The sequence below is a fragment of the Bison bison genome, unplaced genomic scaffold (assembly GCF_000754665.1).
Source record: "Bison bison bison isolate TAMUID 2011002044 unplaced genomic scaffold, Bison_UMD1.0 scf7180017864060, whole genome shotgun sequence".
Taxonomy (NCBI): Eukaryota; Metazoa; Chordata; class Mammalia; order Artiodactyla; family Bovidae; genus Bison; species Bison bison.
In genome coordinates this window covers 3000068-3024527 of record NW_011494632.1, presented here as the reverse complement: position 1 = coordinate 3024527, position 24460 = coordinate 3000068, and the positions used below count along the sequence as shown (strand labels likewise).

The 24460-nt window shown below is 42.5% G+C and overlaps 1 protein-coding gene across 2 annotated transcripts in view; it reads right to left on the bottom strand.

Moving 5' to 3' along the window:
* RAPGEF2 (Rap guanine nucleotide exchange factor (GEF) 2) overlaps positions 1 to 19097 on the bottom strand; it is a 188833-nt gene extending 169736 nt beyond the window's left edge. The window contains exons 1-3 of one of the 2 annotated variants that reach the window (XM_010836093.1): positions 19066 to 19092; positions 12558 to 12662; positions 11662 to 11718 (exon numbers count right to left, since the gene is read on the bottom strand). In XM_010836093.1, coding sequence (XP_010834395.1) covers positions 11662 to 11714 — 53 coding nt within the window. In that variant the 5' untranslated portion in view covers positions 11715 to 11718; positions 12558 to 12662; positions 19066 to 19092. Of the gene's footprint in view, positions 1 to 11661; positions 11719 to 12557; positions 12663 to 19065 lie in introns of both variants that reach the window. The other variant, XM_010836094.1, reaches the window with a different exon arrangement.
* Positions 19098 to 24460: the final 5363 nt, after the last annotated feature.

Here is a 24460-nt window from a genome sequence, read left to right as displayed (position 1 = left end):
CTTTTCCAGTCCTGTGGCCACTGCTGAGTCTTCCAAACTTGCTGGCATATTGAGTGCAGCACTTTCATAGCGTCATCTTTTAGGATCTGAAACAGCTCAACTGGAATTCCATCACCTCCACTAGCTTTGTTCGTAGTGATGCTTTCTAAGGCCCACTTGACTTCGCATTCCACAATGTCTAGCTCTAGGTGAGTGATCACACCATCGTGATTATCTGGGTCATGAAGATCTTTTTTGTATAGTTCTTCTGTGTATTCTTGCCACCTCTTCTTAATATCTTCTGCTTCTATTAGGTCCATACCATTTCTGTCTTTTATTGAGCCCATCTTTGCATGAAATGTTCCCTTGGTATCTCTAATTTTCTTTAAGAGATCTCTAGTCTTTCCCATTCTAGTGTTTTCTTCTATTTATCTGCACCGATCACTGAGGAAGGCTTTCTTACAAAAACAGAATAGAACCAAGAATACAAAAAGAATGAGTCGCTTAAGTTTCTCATAGTGAGATGCCACCAATAAAATCTGTTTTACTCAACTGGCCAGAAAAGTCTCCTGAGTTCGTTAGAAACCACTGTGATACCCTGCCCTCTACTGCATTTATAATAATTATGTATCAGGCAGGCAGTGTTTCAGTGTAGACATAACCCATTTTTCTTCAACATCTGCAACCACGCCCCTTCCCACAGGGCACCTGTCATCGCGAACTCTATATTGCCAAGTAATGACTACTTTTTAAAAAGAAATGAAGAGAAAGAAATTACTTAGCAGTAACAGCATCCAACTTGTCTACACTCAGAAGGGAAGCAAAATGAATCTGAGATCTCGCTTGCAGACATATGTGGCAACGCAGCTGGCTAACAGAAGACTGACTAGTAGAATAATAATTACAAGCCTAACAGGAACAAATGGCCAGGGGTAAAAAATACCTCACGTCAGTCACTGTGGATACAACTGATTTTACTCACCAATGTTATTTATATTTTTCCCAGTTGTTTAATGTTTTAAAATTATGAGCTCAGGAGTCCCATCAAGGATTGCTAAAATGGTAAAAGCTGAATCTCAGAGTAACTGACCATTTGCAAATAACTTTAGTGTTACATCACCAGTAACAGGTAGAAAAGAGACACCTAGAGATTACAGAGGCCCCTCTGATCACCAAAATGGACACTCAGAGAAGACCTAGAAGTTTTAGACAGAGCTAAGAACTCCAACAGACAAAGATTTGATTCCAACACCTTCCATCCTACACCCAACAAGATGAAAGCCACAAAGCCCAGGGTATGATAAGGCCCTCAGCAGAGCTTCTGTTTTGATTCTGTCAACAGAGAGAAAACGAATCAAGCCAAACAAAACAAGCAAGCAAAATATAAACAGGACATCATAAAATGACCAATCCGCTATGCCGTGTGATCAGACAGAAGGACCCTAAAAAGCCATCACGACTGACCAGTCTAGGTGCCCACATCTCCTGGGCTAAACCAGAAGGGCAGGTGTAGCCTTGGAATGTGTAACCTGGTCCCTTTCCACCTCACTTCCCTCTGGTCCTCAGCACAAACCCCCTTCCTAGATGGTATCTCCCTACCTTCTAAGTCACCCTGCGCCCCAAAGGAATGGCTCTAACACCACTTCTTCAATAAGGTCTTCTCACTGATTCCCACACTCCAAAATACTTACCCCGTCTAATTCATTCTGTTTCGTGCTTTTCTCCATCCATTTCTCATCCCTGAGCAGCCTAGGTGTCTCCCTCCACCTGCATGGAGGCCCCCTGCAGGCAGGGCCAGGAGCTGCAGCTTGTGGGAGCAGGTCAGGATCTTGGCAGCATCTGCTCAGGGAACCGAGATCAAGCCCCCACAACCAGCACCTAAAAGCAGCAGTCTGATGCCCTGCAAAGAGCAAAGGTTTGGAACACACATTCTGTCACACCAGCCATGTGATCCTGGTGACGTCAGCTCCTGAGGCTCTGATTCCTCAACTGTGAAATGGGGATATTAGTCCTTCACAACGTCACTCTGCTTTAAAGACACAATACATACCAAGCACCCTGCATAGCAGGGACACAGAACACTAGTCTCTTCCTCTCTCTCACAACCACCTCTGAAAGGGTCACCTACACCTTTCCTCTCTGCTCTCAACCCCAAGAAGTCCTGGGCTTCAGACTGCATGCCACTCACCAACCTACACCATTTCCTTCCCCTATGCCTCAGGGCCTTCGAACAAACCTGCTCTTCCAGCTCCTAAAGGGTACCTTCAGCCTAGTAAACTCCTTACTCATCCTTTGAATTCCAGGTTAACGACCACTTCCTCTGAGAAACATTTTAGTACCTTCCAAATAAAGTGAGTCACTCTCTGCTGGGTTCCCAGCCACTTTGGACTTGTTCACAAGAAGCAGAGTATCATCATCTCAGAAGTCTTTCCTCTACTCTTCAGTAACTCCACGGACACACTGGACGATGCTCAACTTGCACTCAGATATTTTATTAATAAGTTAATTAATAGTTGAACAGACACTAACTCTGGAGAAGGAAATGGCAACCCACTCCAGTGTTCTTGCCTGGAGAATCCCAGGGACAGGGGAGCCTGGTGGGCTGCCATCTCTGGGGTCACACAGAATCGGGCACGACTGAAGTGACATAGCAGCAGCAGACACTAACTCAAGTGAGGTGTTAAAGTGTCTGAAAGTCAAAGCCATGAGTTTGAATTTACCAGGAATTAGAAAAATGAAGTGAGGGTTAAAGAACGTCCTTGACAATAACCTAGATGTCCACAGGGTGGCAGTGTCTCCCCATGAAAGGGCTTTGTGAGTAGCTGTGTTGTCCCAGGTTCCCCTTTAGGAAGCAGACTGAATACAGGGACCAAGCGCAAGTTGATGGAGACGGGGGAGTGGGGTGAGGAGGGGTGAAGATAATAAGCTAATAATTCAAAAGAAAACAGAATAAGTCAGAAAGGGAATTATCAAAGGGCAAAAAAGTAATTGAAGAGAAGCCACTTAATTCAGTTGCTAATAGAATACGAAAATTTAAGTGAAGCCCAAGTGGCCAAAAGGCTTCAAAAAGGGTAGGAGGAATGGGGTGAGGAAGGGGCTTCAGGCAAGGGCACTCCTGTCCTTGTGGAAACAGAGCTTCACACCCACCCCTGCCAGCCACAAACTGACATCTGGTCTGTGTGTGTGTGTATTTGGAGAGAGGGGATGTCAACCAACAGAAACTAGAGGAATGGTCCCCATGCAAAAAACATCATCAGGATGAGAATTTAGTGCCCAAGGAGTGCATCGGGTCTACAGGAAGGTTGTCTCCCGGGAGCAGGTGTCCCCCGGCAGCACAGGCAGGAGGGACCAGAGTGGAGGATGCCCTATGGGGCTGTATGGGGTGACAGCCACTGAGCATCAGGACACACAGATGCACAGAGGCGGCCACCACACAGGAACACGGCAGGTGATACGGCCAGAAACCTCCAGGGCCGGTGGAGAGGGCGCCCACTCAGGAAGGGGCAGGGACATGCAGCCACGTGGACCCACAAGCATCAGGTTTGGGTTTAGAACGGAGGCTGCACTGCATTATGCACACCACCCGGACGCAGCCCCAGGTGCACACAGCAGCGCCGGCATCTGGGAGCAGTGTTACCTCCCGGGCCCACTGGCTTCGTTCAGTGGGAACCAAAATGAAGACCATCCAAATTCCACCAAGGAAGTGGAGCCCACAAGCAAGGAATTCAGAGGGCCGGCCACCAGAGACCACGACTACGAAAATACTTGTTTCTTTTCCTACAGCTGCTGTCCTGGTAACATCATCCAGTCGAAGGATAAAACAGAAAACAGAAAGTCTTCCTGAATTTCTTCCTCTGCACAACCCACCACCACATCCTGTGGGGTCCCCTCCAAAGCCCCTGCTGAAGTCTGACATCTTATTCTAACCCCCTTTCCCCTCCGACACACACACACGGTCACTAGTCTCTCCTGACCGGTGCAGGCGTGTACTCTCATGTATACAATTATACCAAAAACCAGAGCAGGACTAACTCTGCCTTCTGACACCAGATGACCCTGTACCTTCTCACGGGAGCCCAGCAGCAAGTTCAGACCAGAGATTCTCAGTAGGGACATGACCAGCCCCAGGGGACAGAAACTCATCCAGCTCTTCCACCACTAACAACCACCACGATGGAATCGAGGAGGATTTCCCATGAACGAAGTGTTTCAGGGCTTAAAATTGTAGCCCTGACAATTGCCACCTTCCAACATGCAGATAGAACAGATACGTAAGAATTGTGCTCTTTTTCACAAATGTATTACTGTCACTTCTGCTACTGGATTTACCAAAAAGTTTAATAAAATTTTTTGTTGCTCCCTGATGGGACTCTAAGCCTTATGCTCCAAGACAAAATATGTATGATACATTTTTGTGCAGCCAATGGCAGAGAGTAAGCTCACTAGAAAAGTTAAAGGAGCTGGGCAGTGTGCAACCCTGACAACACCAGATCACCGTCCAAAGAAAGCCATCAAGTGTAGGACACGTGACAGAAAGAGTCCTCTACCAAGGGTTAACACACACATTCCTGATGTAAAGAACAGCAATACTGTTCTATAAAATTATATACTTCATAATATTTAATTATATACAAGCACATAACCACAAATTACCACACTTATGAAAACACATATTACAAGCAGAGGCTGACTTTTTGTTCCATTTCCTAAAAGTTCCAAATCCTAAGAAGCTACTTCACTTTTATCACTAAAAACTCTGATGGAAAAACAGCATCATTATAACATTAAGTTTTTCAGAAAGTCCTTAATTTTCTCTCAACACACTATAGTGGCTTAAATCCAACAAATAGGATAAATCAGTAAAATCAGTAAGAACTCTGACAACTGATGGAAGTATTGAGGCTATTTCAGCTAAATACTTTGAAAATATTTTATTTTGAATATATTAAAGTATTTTGAAAATATTTTTATTTTTAAAAAATTAGTATTTTGAAAATGGGGGGAATATGTGGACATAATTTTTTTTAACCAGGGTAATTCACTAAACCAGCAAAGGGAATGATATAAACAACTAAAGAACTAGTAAAGCCAAAGATTCTACAGACTCAACATATAGTCATTCTTAACTTTATAAAATTCATTTTAAAAACAAAATGAAGGAGTGAGGTCTTAAGTGTCATGAAGTTACTCAATAAACTTTTTCTGAATTAAAGAAAAAACATCGACACAGATTACAATTTATGACAATCCATTCATCAGTGATTCAGCTATATTGAGGGCAGACGGCTAAACCCAAGGACTTGAGGGACAATTTCTCAAATTTAACAGCAGAAACTCTTCTGAAAAACACCAGTGGGTCATGAAATTCACACATCTGCGTCTTTCAGTTACACACTAGTTTCATTTTCAGGGTAAACCTGCTCCTCACCTACAGCAAACTGGCACCAGAATTTCTAAAAAGAACCTGCAGCCGTCCAGAAACAAACCCACACCAAACCTGCCCACCCCACTGCCAAGGTCAGGGTTGACACGTACTGCCAGCTCAGAGCACTGTGGCCGCACCAATCAGAAAGCACAGGGAGGAAACCTCGTTTGCTGACCACACGCAACTTTAAACAGCTGAATTTAAGAAGAGTTCAGGTTTTTACTAAGTAGTTTCATAGAAAATCAATACAAAGGACTTAACACTTAACCCTAACCCTAAACATGCATGCTGTTTTACCTGAAAGACCATAAAGAAGGTCTTTCTCAGCTGATCTAGCAAAGGAATAATTCCTTTCAAGTAAATGCAAAAAAATAACAATGAGAACAGACAAGATGCAAATGTCTGTGCTGGGCAACACAAGCGTAAATCTAACCCAATGTAGTTTCTGCCCTAATGGAGTTCACCAACTAAATACATTTTTAAATGATTTATTTTACTGCTCTTTGATTCATCACAAAAATAAAACATTTTCAAAGATTAAAAGTAAATATAAAATATTGTATTTTTTAAAGTATTGCTGCTGTTGCTAAGTCGCTTCAGTCAGACTCTCCGAGACCCCATGAATTGCAGACAACAAGACTCCTCCGTCCATGGGATTTTCCAGGCAAGAGTACTGGAGTGGGTTGCCATCGCCTTCTCCAAAAAGCATTGCTGAGAAACTTTAAACTATCACCATATGTACATAAAACAATCTTAAGTAAGTCTATTTGTGGGTAGGCATGTATCCACGGGTATTTGAATTTTCGTACTTACACACAGCACATGTGTACATCACAACATACCAAGCTCACAGTTGAGCATCTTTATCCTATGAGTTTGGGCAAGGAATCAGAGGTGAGGGCGGTGGGGGAAGCAGCAGTGCAAAGCCATAGCTCCTCCTCCAGGGGGAGGAGGGACCAGGAGAGAGGAGAACCAACACCACAGAGAAGGGGCAGCTCCTCCTCCAGGGGAGGGAGATCTGGGGGAGAGGAGCAACACCACAGGGAAGGGGCAGCTCCTCCTCCAGGGGAGGGAGATCTGGGGGAGAGGAGCAACACCACAGGGAAGGGCAGCTCCTCCTCCAGGCGGAGCGGGACCCGGGGGGAGAGGGCCAACACCCTTTGCTCCAGAGGGAAGGAGCAGGGGAGAGGGTGACCAACACCATGAGGAAGGGGCAGCTCCTCCTCCAGGGGAGAGGATCTGGGGGAGAGGAGCAACACCACAGGGAAGGGGCAGCTCCTCCTCCAGGGGAGGGAGATCTGGGGGAGAGGAGCAACACCACAGGGAAGGGGCAGCTCCTCCTCCAGGGGAGGGAGATCTGGGGGAGAGGAGCAACACCACAGGGAAGGGGCAGCTCCTCCTCCAGGGAAAAGAGGATCTGGGGGAGAGGAGCACCACCACAGGGAAGGGGCAGCTCCTCCTCCAGGGGAGGGAGATCTGGGGGAGAGGAGCAACACCACAGGGAAGGGGCAGCTCCTCCTCCAGGGGAGGGAGATCTGGGGGAGAGGAGCAACACCACAGGGAAGGGGCAGCTCCTCCTCCAGGGAAAAGAGGATCTGGGGGAGAGGAGCAACACCACAGGGAAGGGGCAGCTCCTCCTCCAGACGGAGCGGGACCCGGGGGAAGAGGGCCAACACCATTTCCTCCAGAGGGAAGAACCAGGGGAGAGGGTGACCAACACCATGAGGAAGGGGCAGCTCCTCCTCCAGGGGGAGGAGGGGACAGAGGTTCAGGCAGATCTGAGCACAAAATGGCTACTGCAGTAGGAAGGGAATGTGGAGGGGACAGGGAGATGTGACATCTAGACACAGGGTACTGTGGAAGCCAGAAACCGCATCACAGACTGAAAAGACTGATAGGTCCTGGGAGAGGGGCAGCTGGGCCGAAGTTCTCCAAGATGTAGATTTAGATGAAAGGAACCATTTCCTCTTCTGCAACAGAGGGAGATAATCCCATATCTAAGTGCTATGAAAACTTCTGGAAACCAAAGCACCCATTCCAACATGTGTGTGCATAGTGGGCGTGCAGTACAGTTACCTGAGTTTATAGAGTGTCTGTGTATGCTTTAAATTTAAGAAAACAAAACACATTTTGATGGTTCAATTTCTTATCCAAAGGTTTTTTTAGCACTTCACTAGATACTAAACCAAAATGGTGAGGATGGCTGGCCATTAAAGAAAAAGAGAATGGACACGTGTATTTAGCTCCTTTCTTAAATTCTCTGAAGTCCCTCAGGTATGAAATGTGTACTGTCCCACTCAGCACTTCCAAGCCAGCAAAACAACCATATACTCAATAACAAATGAAAGGAAGGGAGAATTTACCTGATGTTTCTGTCCACCGTGTAAAGCTCAACTAACGATACCTAACTTTCTAGGATAACAAATATTACATCCTAAATGGGCAAGTCTACACTTTAAAAATTCCATTTCATCAGAATCGCAATTCTCCCCTGAATCGCAGTACAACTTAAAATGGCATTCTGCCTTACTGCTTATGTTAAAATAACGCCAGGGGAGTTATTGATAGAAGTTATAGATAGTTGTCATAATTCCTTCCTAAACAAAGCTTAAAGCAGCTAAAACAATGGGAGAACAAAATCTAAACAATGAGAACAGTGGATGGAGTGAGGACGCTGCCCACCACTGGCATTTCTGACTGCGCGTGCCTGCTCTGTGTTCTCCACACAGGGCCCTGCATATCAGCCTCACACTGGCACCAAAGCGGGGACCCTGTGATCATTCTTCCCATTTGACAGATGAGAACAGTGAGGCACAGAGGTGGATTAAAAGAGTACTAGATTTACCTGGTGAAATTATGATTGTCTTGATATTATGACATTATTATAGTCTTCGAAGTCACCAGCACACAAACATAATAAGGAAAACAAATACTCATCTCTTGGTTATAAAACCAAATTCTGAAAGTCTCTGATATTTCGACTACACTGCATTCTCCAAGCTCAAGCAGACAAGTCAGTCCCCCCATGAGGTAAAAACAAAAGGTCCCTAGAAAAGTAGTGGTATTACTAAATCATCACAGGAGTTTTACACACCCCAAATACAGACGTTCTTTCATTTTTAAAACTGGGCCTACACCAACTGCTCAGAGCAGACAAGCCTGTTCACGGATCATCATCCTTCACAGGAGGTCGGCCAAAGCCTGGGAGTGTGACCGGGTGAATCTACACTCAAGTCTCTGAACTTTTGGTCTTATGAAATCATGACCCACAGACTCGTCACTGCTTACATTGCCACCTGATTCTAATTCATCAAAAGGAACAATTAACACAATCAGCTCGGGCTGCAAATTCCAGCCCAAATGCAGTCAATGTAGGATGTTCCAAGTCATGGCTGTGTGTGATCAGCAGAGCTCACGGCCTAAACTGACTCTATTAAATTAAAAAAAAAGTATATTTAAAACACTGTGATCTACCTTCCATTTAAATGGATAATAAATAATAACTGTTAGGAAGCCAGGCCAATGCAGGCAGAAGGGCTGGTGAGTTGCAGGGGCCGCCCTTGCCCCTTGGCGAGATGCAGTCCTCACCCACATGCACAGGACACCATCTTCTATGGAGGCATGAAGGGGGTGGGGGTGCTGCTGCGTAGGGGGACAGCTGAGGCTGCAGAGTCACTATGTCTGGGGGGGCTGAGTGCAGACCCCAGGTTGAGCTGTGCTCTCGGGGCAGCTTTCTGTTCTCTCCAAGCCTCAGGGCCTTCCCATGTAAAACAGCAGTGATGAAAAGATCCGCCAGGGCAGCTGGAAGGAGGAAGTAAACTAATACACACAAAGCTTGGATTCACGTATGCGGGATGGAGAGAGGGCTTGTTACACGTTTGCTGTTATCTCATCGTCAACACGGCCCAGATCATGTTTCAGGGGAAAAAGACAAACCAATAGGAAGCTGACACTGACTGCCACTGGACTGCTGAAACAAATTAATAATACTCATCAGAGATCATCAACCCTAACATACATACACCCATTCCACAGGTAGCTTTTAATTGCTCCTAAAAGAGAACTAATAGTCTAAGTTATTTACATCTTGATTCCTTCAAGGATAAATATATTAAGGGCATTTGCCCCCATTGTGAGTTTTCTCATTACCAATTCCATCTGGTTATTTTGTACTCTACTCCATTGGATGTACGTACGGCCTTTGAAGCCTAAGATGGATGTAGACAGCCAAGAACCATCCTGCATCAGATCCACCCGTGTCTTCTTCTAAAATCCATCCATGGGACTTCCTTGGTGGGGTCCAGTGGTTAAGAATCTGCCTTCCAATGCAGAGGACTTGGGTTCGAGCTAAGATCCCACATGCCTCAGGCAACTAAGCCTGTGCATCACAATCTCTGAGCCTGAGCACCACAATGGAGACCCAGTGCAGCCGAAATTAAAAAGAAAAAAATCCACCCCTGACTGTCCAGTGTCTGCTGTCTCTGCCCCAGATCAAGCACCATCATCTCAGATTCCGGCAGTGGCCTCCTGACAGATCTCCCTGCCAGTCCACTCAATCCAACGCTCCCCCTGGGCTTTCAGGCAGACACAGAGCCTATCTTTGAGGGAATGAGTGGGGCTGGAAGGCCTCTGGTCACATCATTTTGCTGCTTGAAAACTAGCCACTTACCTGCAGATTAAAAGACACTTAAGAAAGATACCAATCAATAAACAAACTGTACCCAAAAAATTTAATTTTCATGATATGAAAGAACTATGTTTTGAGGTTTGATGATAATACTGTGGCTAAGCTTTTTTTTTTTTCTTCTTGGGTCTATCTTTTAAAGATAAAAACACATATCAAAACAACTTTGGGTGAATTGATATGTCTGGATTTCCTTCAAAATAATCTGCTGGAGGTGGAGTAAGAGATAAAGCACTGTTGGTGATCAGTGGGCAGTGTGGCATGATGAATCCATGGGGGTCTGTTTTATTACCATGTCACTAATACTGTGAACATCTGTGATTTTCCATAATAAAATGTAATTGAGAAGGAAGAGCACTCATTTTTAGTTGCCTAAAGAAGCAAGGATGACTTTTCTAACAGTACGTTCACAAGCAAACGTGACTGTGACCCACCTCTTCTCTTGACCCCACAACACCCCAAGCCACTCGCACTGTACTTGCCACACTGTTCAAAACGTGAGGCCAGGCCCTTCCCTCTCTGAGCCCCTGTATACATGGTGTCTCCTGCCAAGTCTCTCGAGACACCAGACACACCAGGAGACGTAGTACAGAGGGCCACTTCTCCCAGACCCTCCCCTGCACCCCTTCTGTGCAAACCTATAGTCTCAGTCATCCTGGTTGGTTAGTTTTTGTTGTTGCTGTTTTCCATTTTTTTCTGTTTGTATTTCTACCAAAAGATTAATGTCTCCTTAAGTGCAGATGCTGTATCTTATTTATTTCAATAAAGACTCCTTATAATATGCAGGAAAAGTAGTATTTATTTGCTAAGTGACTTGAAAAACAGGAAGAAAAGTCAACAGAACAACCATCACTCATGGCAAACATTATCAGCAGAATTACATGTCTAGTAGATCAGAACCCACACATCCTTAATACACCAATAATTATCTACTGCGTGCTTATCACATTCTTTAAGAAACTAGCTGCCATTGTTTCAAGGAGTGTGTCACACACCTTAAAAAGAATATCAACATGATTTAAGGAAGAAACTAAGCCCAGAGAGACACGGGCAGTTCATTTTCCTGTTGCTGGTCCAGTGGTTAGACTGTATGGTTTCACCATGAGGGCACAGGTTCAATAGCTGGTTGGGGAACTAAGATCCCATATGCCACAGAGTGCAGTCAAAAAAAAAAAAAAGACAAGCCAAAGTATGGCATTTATGCTATCATTACCTCCCACCTGGTGTGATGGTGGCAATATATGCATTCTGTTCCTTTGGAAAGACTCCAGTCCAGACTATTTCTCATTTCATAACGATAAAAGTCAAAATACTCCATAATGTCAAATACCATCTCTGAACTACACGAGAGACACATAAATGCATATGCAGACTTATCAGCAAAGGGCTGCAAACTTCTACTTTATGACCGGAAACAGCTGAAATGCTTCCCATTGCTACAATATGCAATAAAAGTTAATGCAAAATTAAGTAACGCCAACTTGACAAGGTGTCCCTAGTAATTCTCCGATACTCTAAGTGCATCATTTAGCTGCCATATCACGCACGGTGCAAAGAAAAAGGAGACACCTACTAGTACAAAACCTCATTGGCTTCATGTCTTTCGTATCTCACAGTTTCACACATCAACCTGTAAAACAAAAAATAAAGACATGAGTTCACCATTTGTCATTAAAAAACACACTAATAGTTTTAAATTGTAAATGAGACATTATGTAGAAAATTAAGATTATTTCTATGAATTGTCACAACCATTTACTGGCCTCAAGGTAAGTATTTATGGTACCTAGGTTAACAAAATAAAATGAATCTGGTAAAAAAAAGCTTGAAAAGAAACATTTCGTTAGATGTCAGCTTCACCAGATTCATTTCATAGAGAACAAAATTGTATGTGTTTTATACTTTGTAAAGGACATGTGGACAAATTAATGTTCTCCAAGGTAAACAGAAAATGAAAAGGAAGCTGAAAACCAGAAAGGAAACCTATTAATTTATAAAGTGATAACGTCATCCACAGTTTAACACTGATGTTACTTAACAGTATGGAATTTCAGGCAAAAGTAGACTTTCATTAAAGTCATTATTTTTATGACTAAAATGACTAAGCATATGCTTTATAACTTAAAGATTTGTTATTTCAGCTGATTCATCTCTGAAGAAAAAATTATGGAAAACATGAATGTTTAAGTATTCAAAATTACCTCAAGAACAGCATCTTCAAAAAACATCTTATTATATTAAGCCTGAGTAAAATGTCCCAAAAGTACAGAAATGCAAAAGAGAAAATGACTATTTCTTCCTAAGGAGAAACTAAGAAGGAATAATAAGGACTGGCTATAAAAGTGATTACTTCAACAGCATCTGCACTTTGGTCACTGGGGCTACCAACCAACCTCCAACCTGTGAAACACTGGGATCAACACACACAGATGTGTTCCCTGTCTGCAAACTCCAAACCATGCCACTCACTCTTGATTTCTTTTTCACTTGAACACACTTCACCTGACTTCTTTTGCCTTGTTCTTCCTGCAACCACCCGAAACATTCGCTGAAATCCGGGAGGCAGCATGGGTCCTTGAACACACATTAAACACAGAGTTTTAAGAGACTGAATCACACGAATTCTTCCCAGGAAAGGATGAGACTTAAGTCATGGGTCTAAAAATACCAGGTCTTAAATTATATAACAGGCTCTGCCCTGTTTCCTGTCGCATCCTCTCCAAGATCTCAGTCCTGCTACAGTGGCTCCTGTGCTCCTGCACGCTCATCTCCTCCCTCCCCATCACCCGTTTCTCCCTCTTTCCTGAATGGCTTCCTTTGATACATAAATACACCTTAGGTCCATCGCCCATACAGAGGGAGGGGACACTCTTGAACCCACAGCCCCTCCAGCTACTATCCACGCTCTGCTTTTCCCATGATGGAAATTCTCTTTTTAGAGTTGTCTACATAAACTGTCTCCATTCTCTCATCCTCCTCTCCCACTCCCCAATCACTAGGTCCTTGAAACTCAAAAAAAAAAAAAAAACCTCCAAGAACTACCAGCATCCTCTCTGGTATCTCAGTCTTTTCTGACCTTGTATCAATTCCACTTCTCAGTAGCATGTGATGACTCTCTTTTCCTTACAGCATTATCTTCTCTAAGTCTCCTGGTTTTCCTCTAATTCAATTCAGTTCAGTCGCTCAGTTGTGTCAGACTCTTAGCGACCCCATGGACTGCACCATGCCAGGCCTCCCTGCCCATCACCAACTCCCAGAGTTTACTCAAATTCATGTCCATTGAGTCGGTGATGCCATCCAGCCATCTCATTCTCTGTCGTCCCCTTCTCCTCCCACCCTCAATCCTTCCCAGCATCAAGGTCTTTTCAAATGAGTCAGTTCTTCGCATCAGGTGGTCAAAGTATTGGAGTTTCAGCTTCAGCATCAGTCCTTCCAATGAATATTCAGGACTGATTTCCTTTAGGATGCGCTGGTTGGATCTCCTTGCAAACCAAGGGACTCTCAAGAGTCTTCTTCAACACCACAGTTCAAAAGCATCAATTCTTCGGTGCTCAGCTTTCTTTATAGTCCAACTCTCACAGCCATACATGACTACTGGAAAAACCATTGCTTTGACTTGATGGACCTTTGTTGGCAAAGTAATGTCTCTGCTTTTTAACATGCTGCCTAGGTGGGTCATAACTTTTCTTCCAAGGAGTAAGCATCTTTTAATTTCATGGCTGCATTCACCATTTGCAGTGATTTTGGAGCCCCAAAAAATTAAGTCTCTCACTGTTTCCACTGTTTCCCCATCTATTTGCCATGAAGTGAAGGGAGCAGATGCCATGATCTTCGTTTTCTGAATGTTGAGCTTTAAGCCAACTTTTTCACTCTCCTCTTTCACTTTCATCAAGAGGCTCTTTAGTTCTTCTTTGCTTTCTGCCATAACGGTGGTGTCATCTGCATATCTGAGGTTATTGATATTTCCCCAGCAATCTTGATTCCAGCTTGTGCTTCATCCAGCCCAGTGTTTCTCATGATGTACTCTGCATAGAAGTTCAATAAGCAGGGTGACAATATACAGCCTTGACATACTCCTTTCCCAATTTGGGACCAGTCTGTTGTTCCATGTCCAGTTCCAACTGTTGCCTCCTGACCTGCATACAGATTTCTCAAGAGGCAGGTCAGGTGGTCTGGTATTTCTGCCTTTAAGAATTTTCCACAGTTTGTTGTGATCCACAGAGTTAAAGGCTTTGGCATAGTCAATAAAGCAGATGTTTTTCTGAAACTCTCTTGCTTTTTAGATGACCCGATAGATGTTGGCAACTTGATCTCTGGTTCCTCTGCCTTTCCTAAATCCAGCTTGAATATCTGAAAGTTCACAGTTCACATACTGTTGAATCCCTGCTTGGAGAATTTTGACCATTACTAGCATGTGAGATGAGTGCAACTGTGTGGTAGTTTGAACATTCTTTGGCATTGCCTTTCTTTGGGACTGGAATGAAAACTGACCTTTTCCAGTCCTGTGGCCACTGCTGAGTTTTCCAAATTTGCTGGCATATTGAGTGCAGCACTTTCACAGCATCATCTTTCAGGATTTGAAACAGCTCAACTGGAATTCCATCACCTCCACTAGCTTTGTTTGTAGTGATGCTTCCTAAGGCCCATTTGACTTTGCATTCCAGGATGTCTGGCTCTAGGTGAGTGATCACACATCGTGATTATCTAGGTCATGAAGATTTTTTGTACAGTTCTTCTGTGTATTCTTGTCACCACTTCTTAATGTCTTCTGCTTCTGTTAGGCCCATACCATTTCTGTCCTTTACTGTGCCCATCTTTGCCTCAAATGTTCCCCTGGTATCTCTAATTTTCTTGAAGAGATCTCTAGTCTTTCCCATTCTATTGTTTTCCTCTATTTCTTACTAACCATTTTTTCTGACTCCTTTGGACTCCCTGCCCCTGCCCATTCCTCTACCTGACTTATTTTTTTCGGCCACATCATGGGGTTTGTGGGATCTTAGTTTCCTGACCAGGGATTGAACCCAGACCCTCTGCAGTAACAGTGCAGAGTCCTAACCACCTGACCACCAGGGAAGTCCCCACTTGACTTCTAAACAGACCACCTCCAGGGGCTGTTAGTCCTCTTCTCCTCTGTACCACGTAACCTCATCCAGTCTGTGATTTTTAACGTCATCCATAACCTGATGGCTTCCAAAGCCACTCCCCACACCCAAGCCCTCACTGTGATACCCACTCTTCTAAATGCCTACTTGGTGTAATAGCCATTTCATCTTCAAAACATCCAAAAAGATCTTAAATTTATACCCCACAAATCTGCTTTTCCCCAATCAGAACCCAACTGTTTAGGCCAAAAACTTTGGCATCATCATCCTTGACTCCTCTCTTTTGTTCACAGCCCGTCTTTCCACCAGTTCCTGTTTCAAAGAGACATCCTCCCAGGCTAACCACGTTCACCACCCACCTGTGAAAACCTGGTATCAGTCATCGTGCTCGCATGGCTCAGTCACTCAGTCTTGTCTGACTCTGTGGCCCCAGGGACTATAGCCTGCCAGGCTCCTATGTCTATGGAATTATCAAGGCAAGAACACTGGAGTGGGTTGCCGTTTACTCTTCCAATGGATCTTCCCAACCCAGGAATAGGACCAAGTTTCCTGCAGCTCCAGCACTGGCAAGTGGATTCTTTACTGCTGATCCACCTGGGAAACCCGTCTAAGCCATCATCCCACTATTATCTCCTAGAGAACTACAGAGGTAGCATCTGCTTCTATTCTGCACACCTGTTGCCTGTTCTCCTGACTTGCAGTCACAGCACCTCACACCTGCTCTTAATCTCCACTGCCTTCAGGAGAAAATCCAAGCCCCTGTCCTTGAATACACAGCCCTGCGCTGTTGACTGCACTGAGTATCCCAACCTACATTTGCCTTCCCACGGCTCCTGCCTGCTCCCACCCAGAGCATCAGGACCCATCGGCACCGTGGGGATCTCTGAGCGGCTGAGCTGACACAAATGTTCCCTCTTTTCAACCACAAAGTAAGAGTAGCCCAACATGCTAACATCTGAATGAAACAACAATGGTCTACACCCCTAAATCCTGTCTGCCCCACTAGGAACATAAGCTCCGTGGCAGCAGGGGTCTGGTCAACTTCACTGTGGCATCTCCACGGCCGACCTGATTTCCAGCACATAGCAGGCTTGCAGGTGACAACTGCTGACTGCACAAATCAGCCTAACCAGCACCAACAGAAGATCAAGGCAAAATCATCTATGTGACAATGCTGTAAATACATGGGGAAAGTACCAAAATTTTTTTTCTTAAATGCTGTTAACAGATTGTTTGATCTTCCCCGAATTCCTAAAGAATATACTAGCCACATTTTAATTGTTCCTTAATGTCTAAGATTGCCTGTGTAATAATAATTATGCTCATCCATAATGCTGAAGAATGTATACATGGACACACACACATATACTATATACAACTATATATACAGCTTTATTTTATATATATATATATACACACACACACATATATTTCCCCTCCCCAGCAATCTCTTGTTTCCAACACTGAATGGCCGCAGTTACTCTGCTTTTTAAAGATATTTTGGCCTCAACTCCCAACTGGAGCTTCCTCCTCCCCTTTGCAAATATGCTGCTTCTAATCCATATGGATTAAGGGAGTGAACATTAGAAAAATGACACTGTGTGGAAAGACATCCAGGTTTTGAGTGAAGCTCTGAAACCTTCAGATTGTGTGGAGTGAGCGACCTCACAGCGACAGAGCCAACTGACCGCACGTGGATCCGCTCGGGATGCACGCACTGGATGGCCCACAGCGCACCAAGCGGGGCTCCCGAAGAGGAAAGCCTCCCCACCTGCCCCTCCAAATACCAGTGTCCTGCCGCCCAGTACTGAGGAAACAGACTTGGAAAATCTTACGAGCTGCTATTTTTTGTTGTTTTCCTAAATTTGGAAAACTACATTACATGGAAGTCTTAACTGCTCTCTGTTAATCCCACAGGGAAAACTTTATTTATAAAATTCAAAGGAAGTAACATCTAAATAAGATGTATTTTTCCCAGAAATGGTGGTTACTACAAAGTAGTTTATCCAAGTCATTGAGTTTATCTGTACCTCTTTTCTCGCTATTATTCATTTTGGTATTCCAATCTTGTTCTAAAAAAGGACTTAGTTTCAGCTGATGTTTTTCATAAATATGAGAAACAAATAAGCAGAACAAGATAAACATCCTAAAGGTGTCTCCTTGTAAGTTCATGCCAACAAAGTTGAATGATCTCCAAAATGGACTTTTTAAGGTACAAATACACTAAACTATACTGTTGAAGTAATCAGTTATTTCCAGCCAAAATTTACTTTCGAAACAGCAGGAAATTCATGGTTCTGAAGCAGGTTAAGGGGTGTATGGGGCTTTATTATATTACCTCTACTTTTTTAATCTTGAAAATCTTCATAAGATGTATTAAAATTTTCCTTATTTTATTGCATAGAATTACTATTACCTTAAATAATTTTATGACCACATATACTACAGACACATATTATATAATCAATATAATCTAATTATCAAAATATCACCCATGTGAAGTTTTATATGCATATGGCAAAGTGACATTTGCATTTGTATATTAATCAATTTGCATTTGCAGGTTAACTGCACTCAGTACAACAGATAATTGGCACTACAGGCTTTTCCTAGGATGCTGCTGCTGCTGCTAAGTCACTTCAGTCCTGTCCGACTCTCTGAGACCCCATAGAGGGCAGCCCCTCAGGCTTCTCCATCCCTGGGATTCTCCAGGCAAGAACACTGAAGTGGGTTGCTATTTCCTTCTCCAATGCATGAAAATGAAAAATGAAAGTGAAGTCGCTCAGTCATTTCCGACTCTCAGCGACCCCATGGACTGCAGCCTACCAGGCTTCTCCATCCATGGATTTTCCAGGCAAGAGCACTGGAGTGGGTTGCCACTGCCTTCTCCTTTCCTAGGATAGCTGCCATCAAAATTCATAAAATGAAAATTTCACACTTTAGAAATTATCCTAGCTTTAATTTGAGCCATCTTCTAAATTCCCAATGGGTTGGCCCTTTCTAATAAAACTTGACTGAATTTTTAAACACTTAACCTACAATCTATTTTAAATGATTTTCATTAAAAATTTAATTTTAGAAGTATTCAATCCTCTTGATATGTTTTTCAATTAACAACTAAATATGAAATTGACATGCTCAAAAATTAATTAGTGTTTAAAGAGTAAAAGGGAAATACATAGAAAAAGTATTCCTTTCATAATTAAAAACTGCTGGTATCAAAAGTATCTGGAGATGGAGGAAAGAGAATTTTCCCATAACTTCCTAGTTGGTGTTTACCTGCAATCCATCTTCCCAAGGTCCTTTCTTTTCTGTTCCAGTTAATCACTAGATTATACAAGATGTTTTGATCTTTTAGTATAAGCCCAGATAACCACAAATAAGGCTGATGTATTGCTGTACAAGAGATGTGATGAGATTTTTACTAGTGGACACGCATAAAACCAACTATGGTATAAAGTGAGTTTCCCAGAAACGGGCAGACAACTTAATGCAATAAATATATTCCATACAAAGACCTAAAACAGCGAACTGAGTCATTCTCTGAACACTTAAAAACATTCTGGTTTCATATGTATCTGAGTGCTAAGAAATTGATTTTTATTTACCAGGATGGCAAACAATGCTCCTTCAGTGTATTCGCCAACTGGTGTTTATTACTTTAGGTGAGGAGATGGACAGGAAGGAGAGAGGTGATCACTCTGGCAGAAATGTCAAAAATTACCACATGGATGTAAAACTTACAAGGCCAGGTACAGAGGCCAGATGAGGCAGAGTGTTCAGAAGTAAGTTACCTTTAATCCCACTTCTACAGGATAATAAATGATCATATCAAATTCTAGCATCCCACTGTTATTCATCTTAGATTGACTTACCTAAGCTGATGCTCTCTCAGGTTGGACAAGGCTTCCATTCCATGTAAATAGGAATACACTATTTCCAGATCCTGTTTGAAAAAAAGACAGGAATTATTAGACTTATCAGGAAAAGAGGCTTCTAAAATAAGTCATTATATTTACAGACCAAATTAAAGATAGCTTTTTTCAAATACAAGTTTTTTAGACATCAAAAATCACATTTATATTAAGAGAAATCCTGGGCCTACACAATGTCATCCATCACAGCTGCCTTTGGGACACATACAAAGGCCATAAAAATATAAATGACACTGGCTCGAAGTTATGAAAATAAATTCCTCATAAGTTGTTACCAATTATTTTCTGGCTTTAACAGTAAAATATCAAAGGTAAGGTTTTAATAGGAAAGTATAAGTATTTGCCAATTCAGTCATTATTTTCTTAATTAATGCATGTTACTTCATGCCTACACTTAAAGATGAGCATGAATCCAATTTTTCTTTCCAATTCTTACCAAGTGACATTTCTTACATACAGAAATATTTAAATTTAAATATTCTTTTTAAAAAAGAGACACATGCCTTGTTTTTCCAGATCATGTTACAATACATAGAAAAAAGAGTCCTAGTAATTCATGAAAGTTTAAAACAGGTAAAGATTCAAAATCCTGTTTATATTGATTTACATGACAAGCCAGCAAGGAACCATCATTTTTTTAAATTGCGGTACAGTTGATGTATAATATTATGTAAGTCTTAGGTGTACATGAGTTAGTATTTTAAGACTCCAATGAATAGCAGCTTCTGATCTCAAGAACATGAATAGATATTTACTCCTCCTCCAAATCTTGGCCAAAATCTAAAACAAACATATTTTTAAATATCTGTAAAATTTTCCTCTTCCTTTTTAAAACAAAAGCCCTATTGAGATATTCACACTTTTTTTCTGGTGGGAGACCACAGGACCAGGTAGGGGGTGCAAAACCTCCACCCCCACCCCACACTGAGGCTACACCTCCTTCTAAAGACTCGCTGTAAGCAGGCCCAGAGGTTCTCAGATATGTTAGAACCCAAGATTTATCGCTTGTGAATAATTCCATGGTTTGTCTTTGTCAAACACCACCATAATTCTGGCATTTTACCACCCAAAAAGCAACCCGATAACCATTAGTACTCTCTCCCCATCCTCCCTTTCCCTAGCTCCTGGCAAGTATTAATCTGTTTTGTGCCTACGGAATTGCCTATTCTGGACATTTCGTGTAAATGGAATCTCACAATGGAATACACGCTCTTTTGTGACTGGCTTCTTTCTCTTGGCCTAATACCTTCAGGGTTCATCTACGCTGCAGCAGGTAATGATACTTTCCTTTGTATTGCAAAATAATATTCCACGGTAGACAGATGCCACATTTTGTTTATCCATCCATCAGCTGATGGACATTTGGGCTTTCCCTGCTTTATGACTGGTATGAATATGCTGTTATCAACTCTCATGCATACATTTCTGCTTGCACACCTGTCTTTAGTTCTCATGGGAATGTATATACCTGGAGCAGAACTGCTCATTCATAAGATAACGCTTGTCTTTAGCTTGTTTACCTAAGTGGCTACATCACTTACAATCCTATCAGCAGGGTCTGAGGCCTCTAATTTCCCCACATACATCCTTGCCAACACTAATGTCTGTCTTTTCTATTTCAGCCTTCCAAGGTGTGTTTGAAGGTGTTGCTCTGTATTTCCCTAATGACAATTTTTCATGTGCTTACTGGCCATTTACACGTCTTTGGGTAAATATCTATTCAATTCTTTGTTCACTTTTTAATTGGGCTATTTGTCTTCATCACTGCATGTTAAGGATTCTTTATGTATTCTGGATAGAAGGCCCTTTCCAGATACATTATTGGGTAACATTCTCTCCCTTTCAGTGGGCTGTCATTTCACTATCTTGGATAGTAACCTTTGAAGCACAGGGTTTTTAATTCTGATAAAGTTCAACTTACCTACTCTTTTGTTGTGTATGTTTTTATAGTCATATTTAAGAAACAGTTATCTGATCCAAGGTCACAAAGATTTATTAAGATATTTGCTTCTATAAAGAGTTTCTTCTTCTACAGTCGTAGCTCTTATGTTTAAGTCTATACTCCATTTTTAATTATTTTAATTATTTTAGTTATTTTACATATACAGTAAGGTAAGCATTCAACTTCATTCTTTTACATGTAGATATCCAGTTATCCTATCATCCTCTGTTGAAACACACTATTTTCCCCCAGTGAACTGTATCGCTACCCTTGCTAAAGATCAAAGGATCACAAGTGTCAGTATTTATGTCTGTACTCTGAGATCTATTCCATTGGTCTACAAGTCCGTCCTCATGCCAGAACCACATAAGGTCTCATTTATGCAGCTTTGGAGCAAGTGTGAAATCAGAAATTGTCAATGTTTCAACCTTATTCTAGTTTCTTGGGTACATGTGAATTTTAGAATCAGCTTGTAAATCTTTGCAGAAAAGCCAGCTTTAAAAAGGATTGCAACGGAACTAAACATCAATTCAGGTAATGTTGCTCCTGTAACAATATTAAGTCTCCTAATCCATGACATGGGATGTTTTTCCCTTTACTTAGGTCTTCCTTAATTTCTTTCAACAATGTTCTGTACTTTTCATTGCACAAATCTTGTACTACGTCGGTTAAATTTAATCCTCTGTCTCGGGTAAGAAAAAATTTTTGTAACCTTAAGGGTACCTTTGAGAACAATTCAAACTATGCGTGCAATTAGATTTCATATATTAAGGGCACAGATAACGGATAATGATTGAAAGAATAAACTAGGCAAGGAAATTAAAACCTTTCTAAGAGGATTCCAAGAAGATTTTAGAACAATATTATGATGTGCTGAGGGTGGGGGTGGAGGGAAGACCTCATTTATGATTCTCAATTGCCCCAATTTAAAACTTACCAATACAGAAATTTAAAGTAGCACCTTCTGATGTTAAACTTTCAGATAAGGTGATGGACTTTCATTTTATTCATCTGTAGCTTTATTTACCACAAACCTTATGAAAGCTATTTATAGACTGAAATCTACATGTAGATCTAAAAATTCAATACAAATAAGAAAGCTAAAACAAAACCATCCCCACTCTCCAGTCCTAAACCCCTTCCTACCCCAGTCATAATATTTTTTGTGCAGGTAGGAAAAGCCAATACAAATGTCTCAAATAATGAGTTTTCTTTAATCCTCATAATGGAAAGTCCTTCTGAATAATGCTAAGATTCACATTCTATTTTATGTATTATAAATGTGTGTGCTGCTGCAGTCCTTAAATAGTAACAGAGAAACTACCCTCCCATTTCTGAAGAGTTTATAATCTGAGTCTAACACGAATGTCTGACATTTTTTTCACTGAAATATTGATCAGCCTGTTATAAGCTGCCCAAGGCCCACAGTACTTCTAACAGGCAAGACTATTTACGTTCATTAACCCTAATCAGGCACATACATTTACACTGAAAAAGTCTATTTAGCAAAGGAGTAGAAAGAAATAGGATTTTTCAAAAGTGCAGATCTCTGGGTCAGGAAGATCCCCTGGAGAAAGGAACGGCTACCCACTCCAGTATTCTTGCCTGAAGAATTCCATGGACAGAGGAGTCTGGTGGGCTACAGATCATGGAGTCGCAAAGGGTCAGATGACGTCCAGGGTTTCCTCTATTACTCTTAGAGTGAGTCTAAGAAAAGAAACTTGTGTCACATGGTCTGTGCCTCAAGGAGCTTGGAAACTCCAGGACAGACACCATGTTTCCACACGAAGCTGTCACAGGGAAGGCCGTTTCATCTAGCTGGAATTAGATGACTTTACAGAGAGTCCACCTCAACCTTAGATCTCTTCTCTGTAACTAACAGAGTCAGTGTAACACTCTGACGTCTGCAAGCAACAAGTAAGTTGATGTAATGTTTCGCTTGTGACCAGAACAGGTTTGGGTGAGTCGGAAAGCTTAGGAAAAGGCATCAGGAAATCTCTGGTCTCAGACCCCCAGGGATGAAAGACAATGAGCAGAGAGGAGCCACAGAGATTCAGACTAAGAAAGGGGAAAGCTGCTGGTAGCCAGGCTTCCAGCAACACAGAGCCCAAGAGCCAAAGACTAGGTTTACTGGAGATGAGGGATTGCAGAGGACTTAAAGACACTGAAAGGCAAAAAGGAAGACAGGTTTTCTTCTCCTCTCCTAGGAGCAAGGTGGGCTGGGTGGTATTTTGAAATAGGCAATGTGGTCTTTTCTTTCTTATCAATTCCTTCTACCCTTTCCCCAGGTGTCCAGTGACCTGAATCACCCCCACCTTCAGTCTAGGTCCCCCAGGCTGGTCTACAGGCTATCGAGAGAAGACCTGAAGCAAATGTGAGTGATCAGAGGGGTCCTGTATCTTCCCAGGGGAACTATCGGTCGACATCTACATTTCCACAGTCCAAATAAATCTGCAGGTGGTCGGAGGTTTCAGAAATGAAATACACTGGGGCGTGAGGGACAAGACCCAGGGATCCAGGCTCTGCCGGGAGCCCCCTCACTCCTCAGCACCTTCCCCTCACAGTTCCCCCACTTTTCACGCAGAGGTTTCAACCCTCATCACCCCTTCAGGGCTGGCCTTTGCCAAAATCACCTATGAGCTGGTACACGGAACTGCCTTCACCCAGCAAGGAAACAAACAGGCATAAGGGCAGGTGCTGAGGAGACTTACTGCTCAAACCAATCAGAGACCTGCCACATGGATGGCATCTCAGAGCAAACTCCCTCGTAAGAGGAACAAGGAAACACAGGCCCTTCCAGGACTTACATTCGTGGATGCTTTTTTTTCCCGTTTCTACACAAAGAAACATTCAGAGTGAAGTTTTCAACAAACTTGACTATAGGCAAAAAATTCTGGAGCCTTACATCACCTGAAATACTCCAACTGTCATTTGTCAAGAAACCATGATTTGCAAACAACCTTCTAACCTCCCGTTACACTTCCCATGACAAAATCCACATAACCACTGCTATTTTAAAAGGCCCTCAAAAATATAAGTGATCCTCCCCCCACAAAATTCTCTAGTCTTAGACACAAACAGGAACATGTTGCTTTAACCAGGAAGCAGCATTTTTCCAACAATAGATCTTTTCGAGGAAGGACATCCTTTTTTTCAAAAATAGATGTTATTTGAAAGCAACGAAAAGTCATAAAACTGCTATAGCCCTGTAGACAAGAACACTGATGGACCCACAGGAATGCAGTATTCCATGAAAAAGACTTTTTTTAGCCCCAAACATAAACCATGTATCAAACCCAAAAGTATTCTCTAAGTCAGAGGTACTCAACCTTCTGGTCAGTAGGGTCGAGTTTCATGGAAGACAATTTTTCCCTGGCAGAGGGTGGGGGGTGA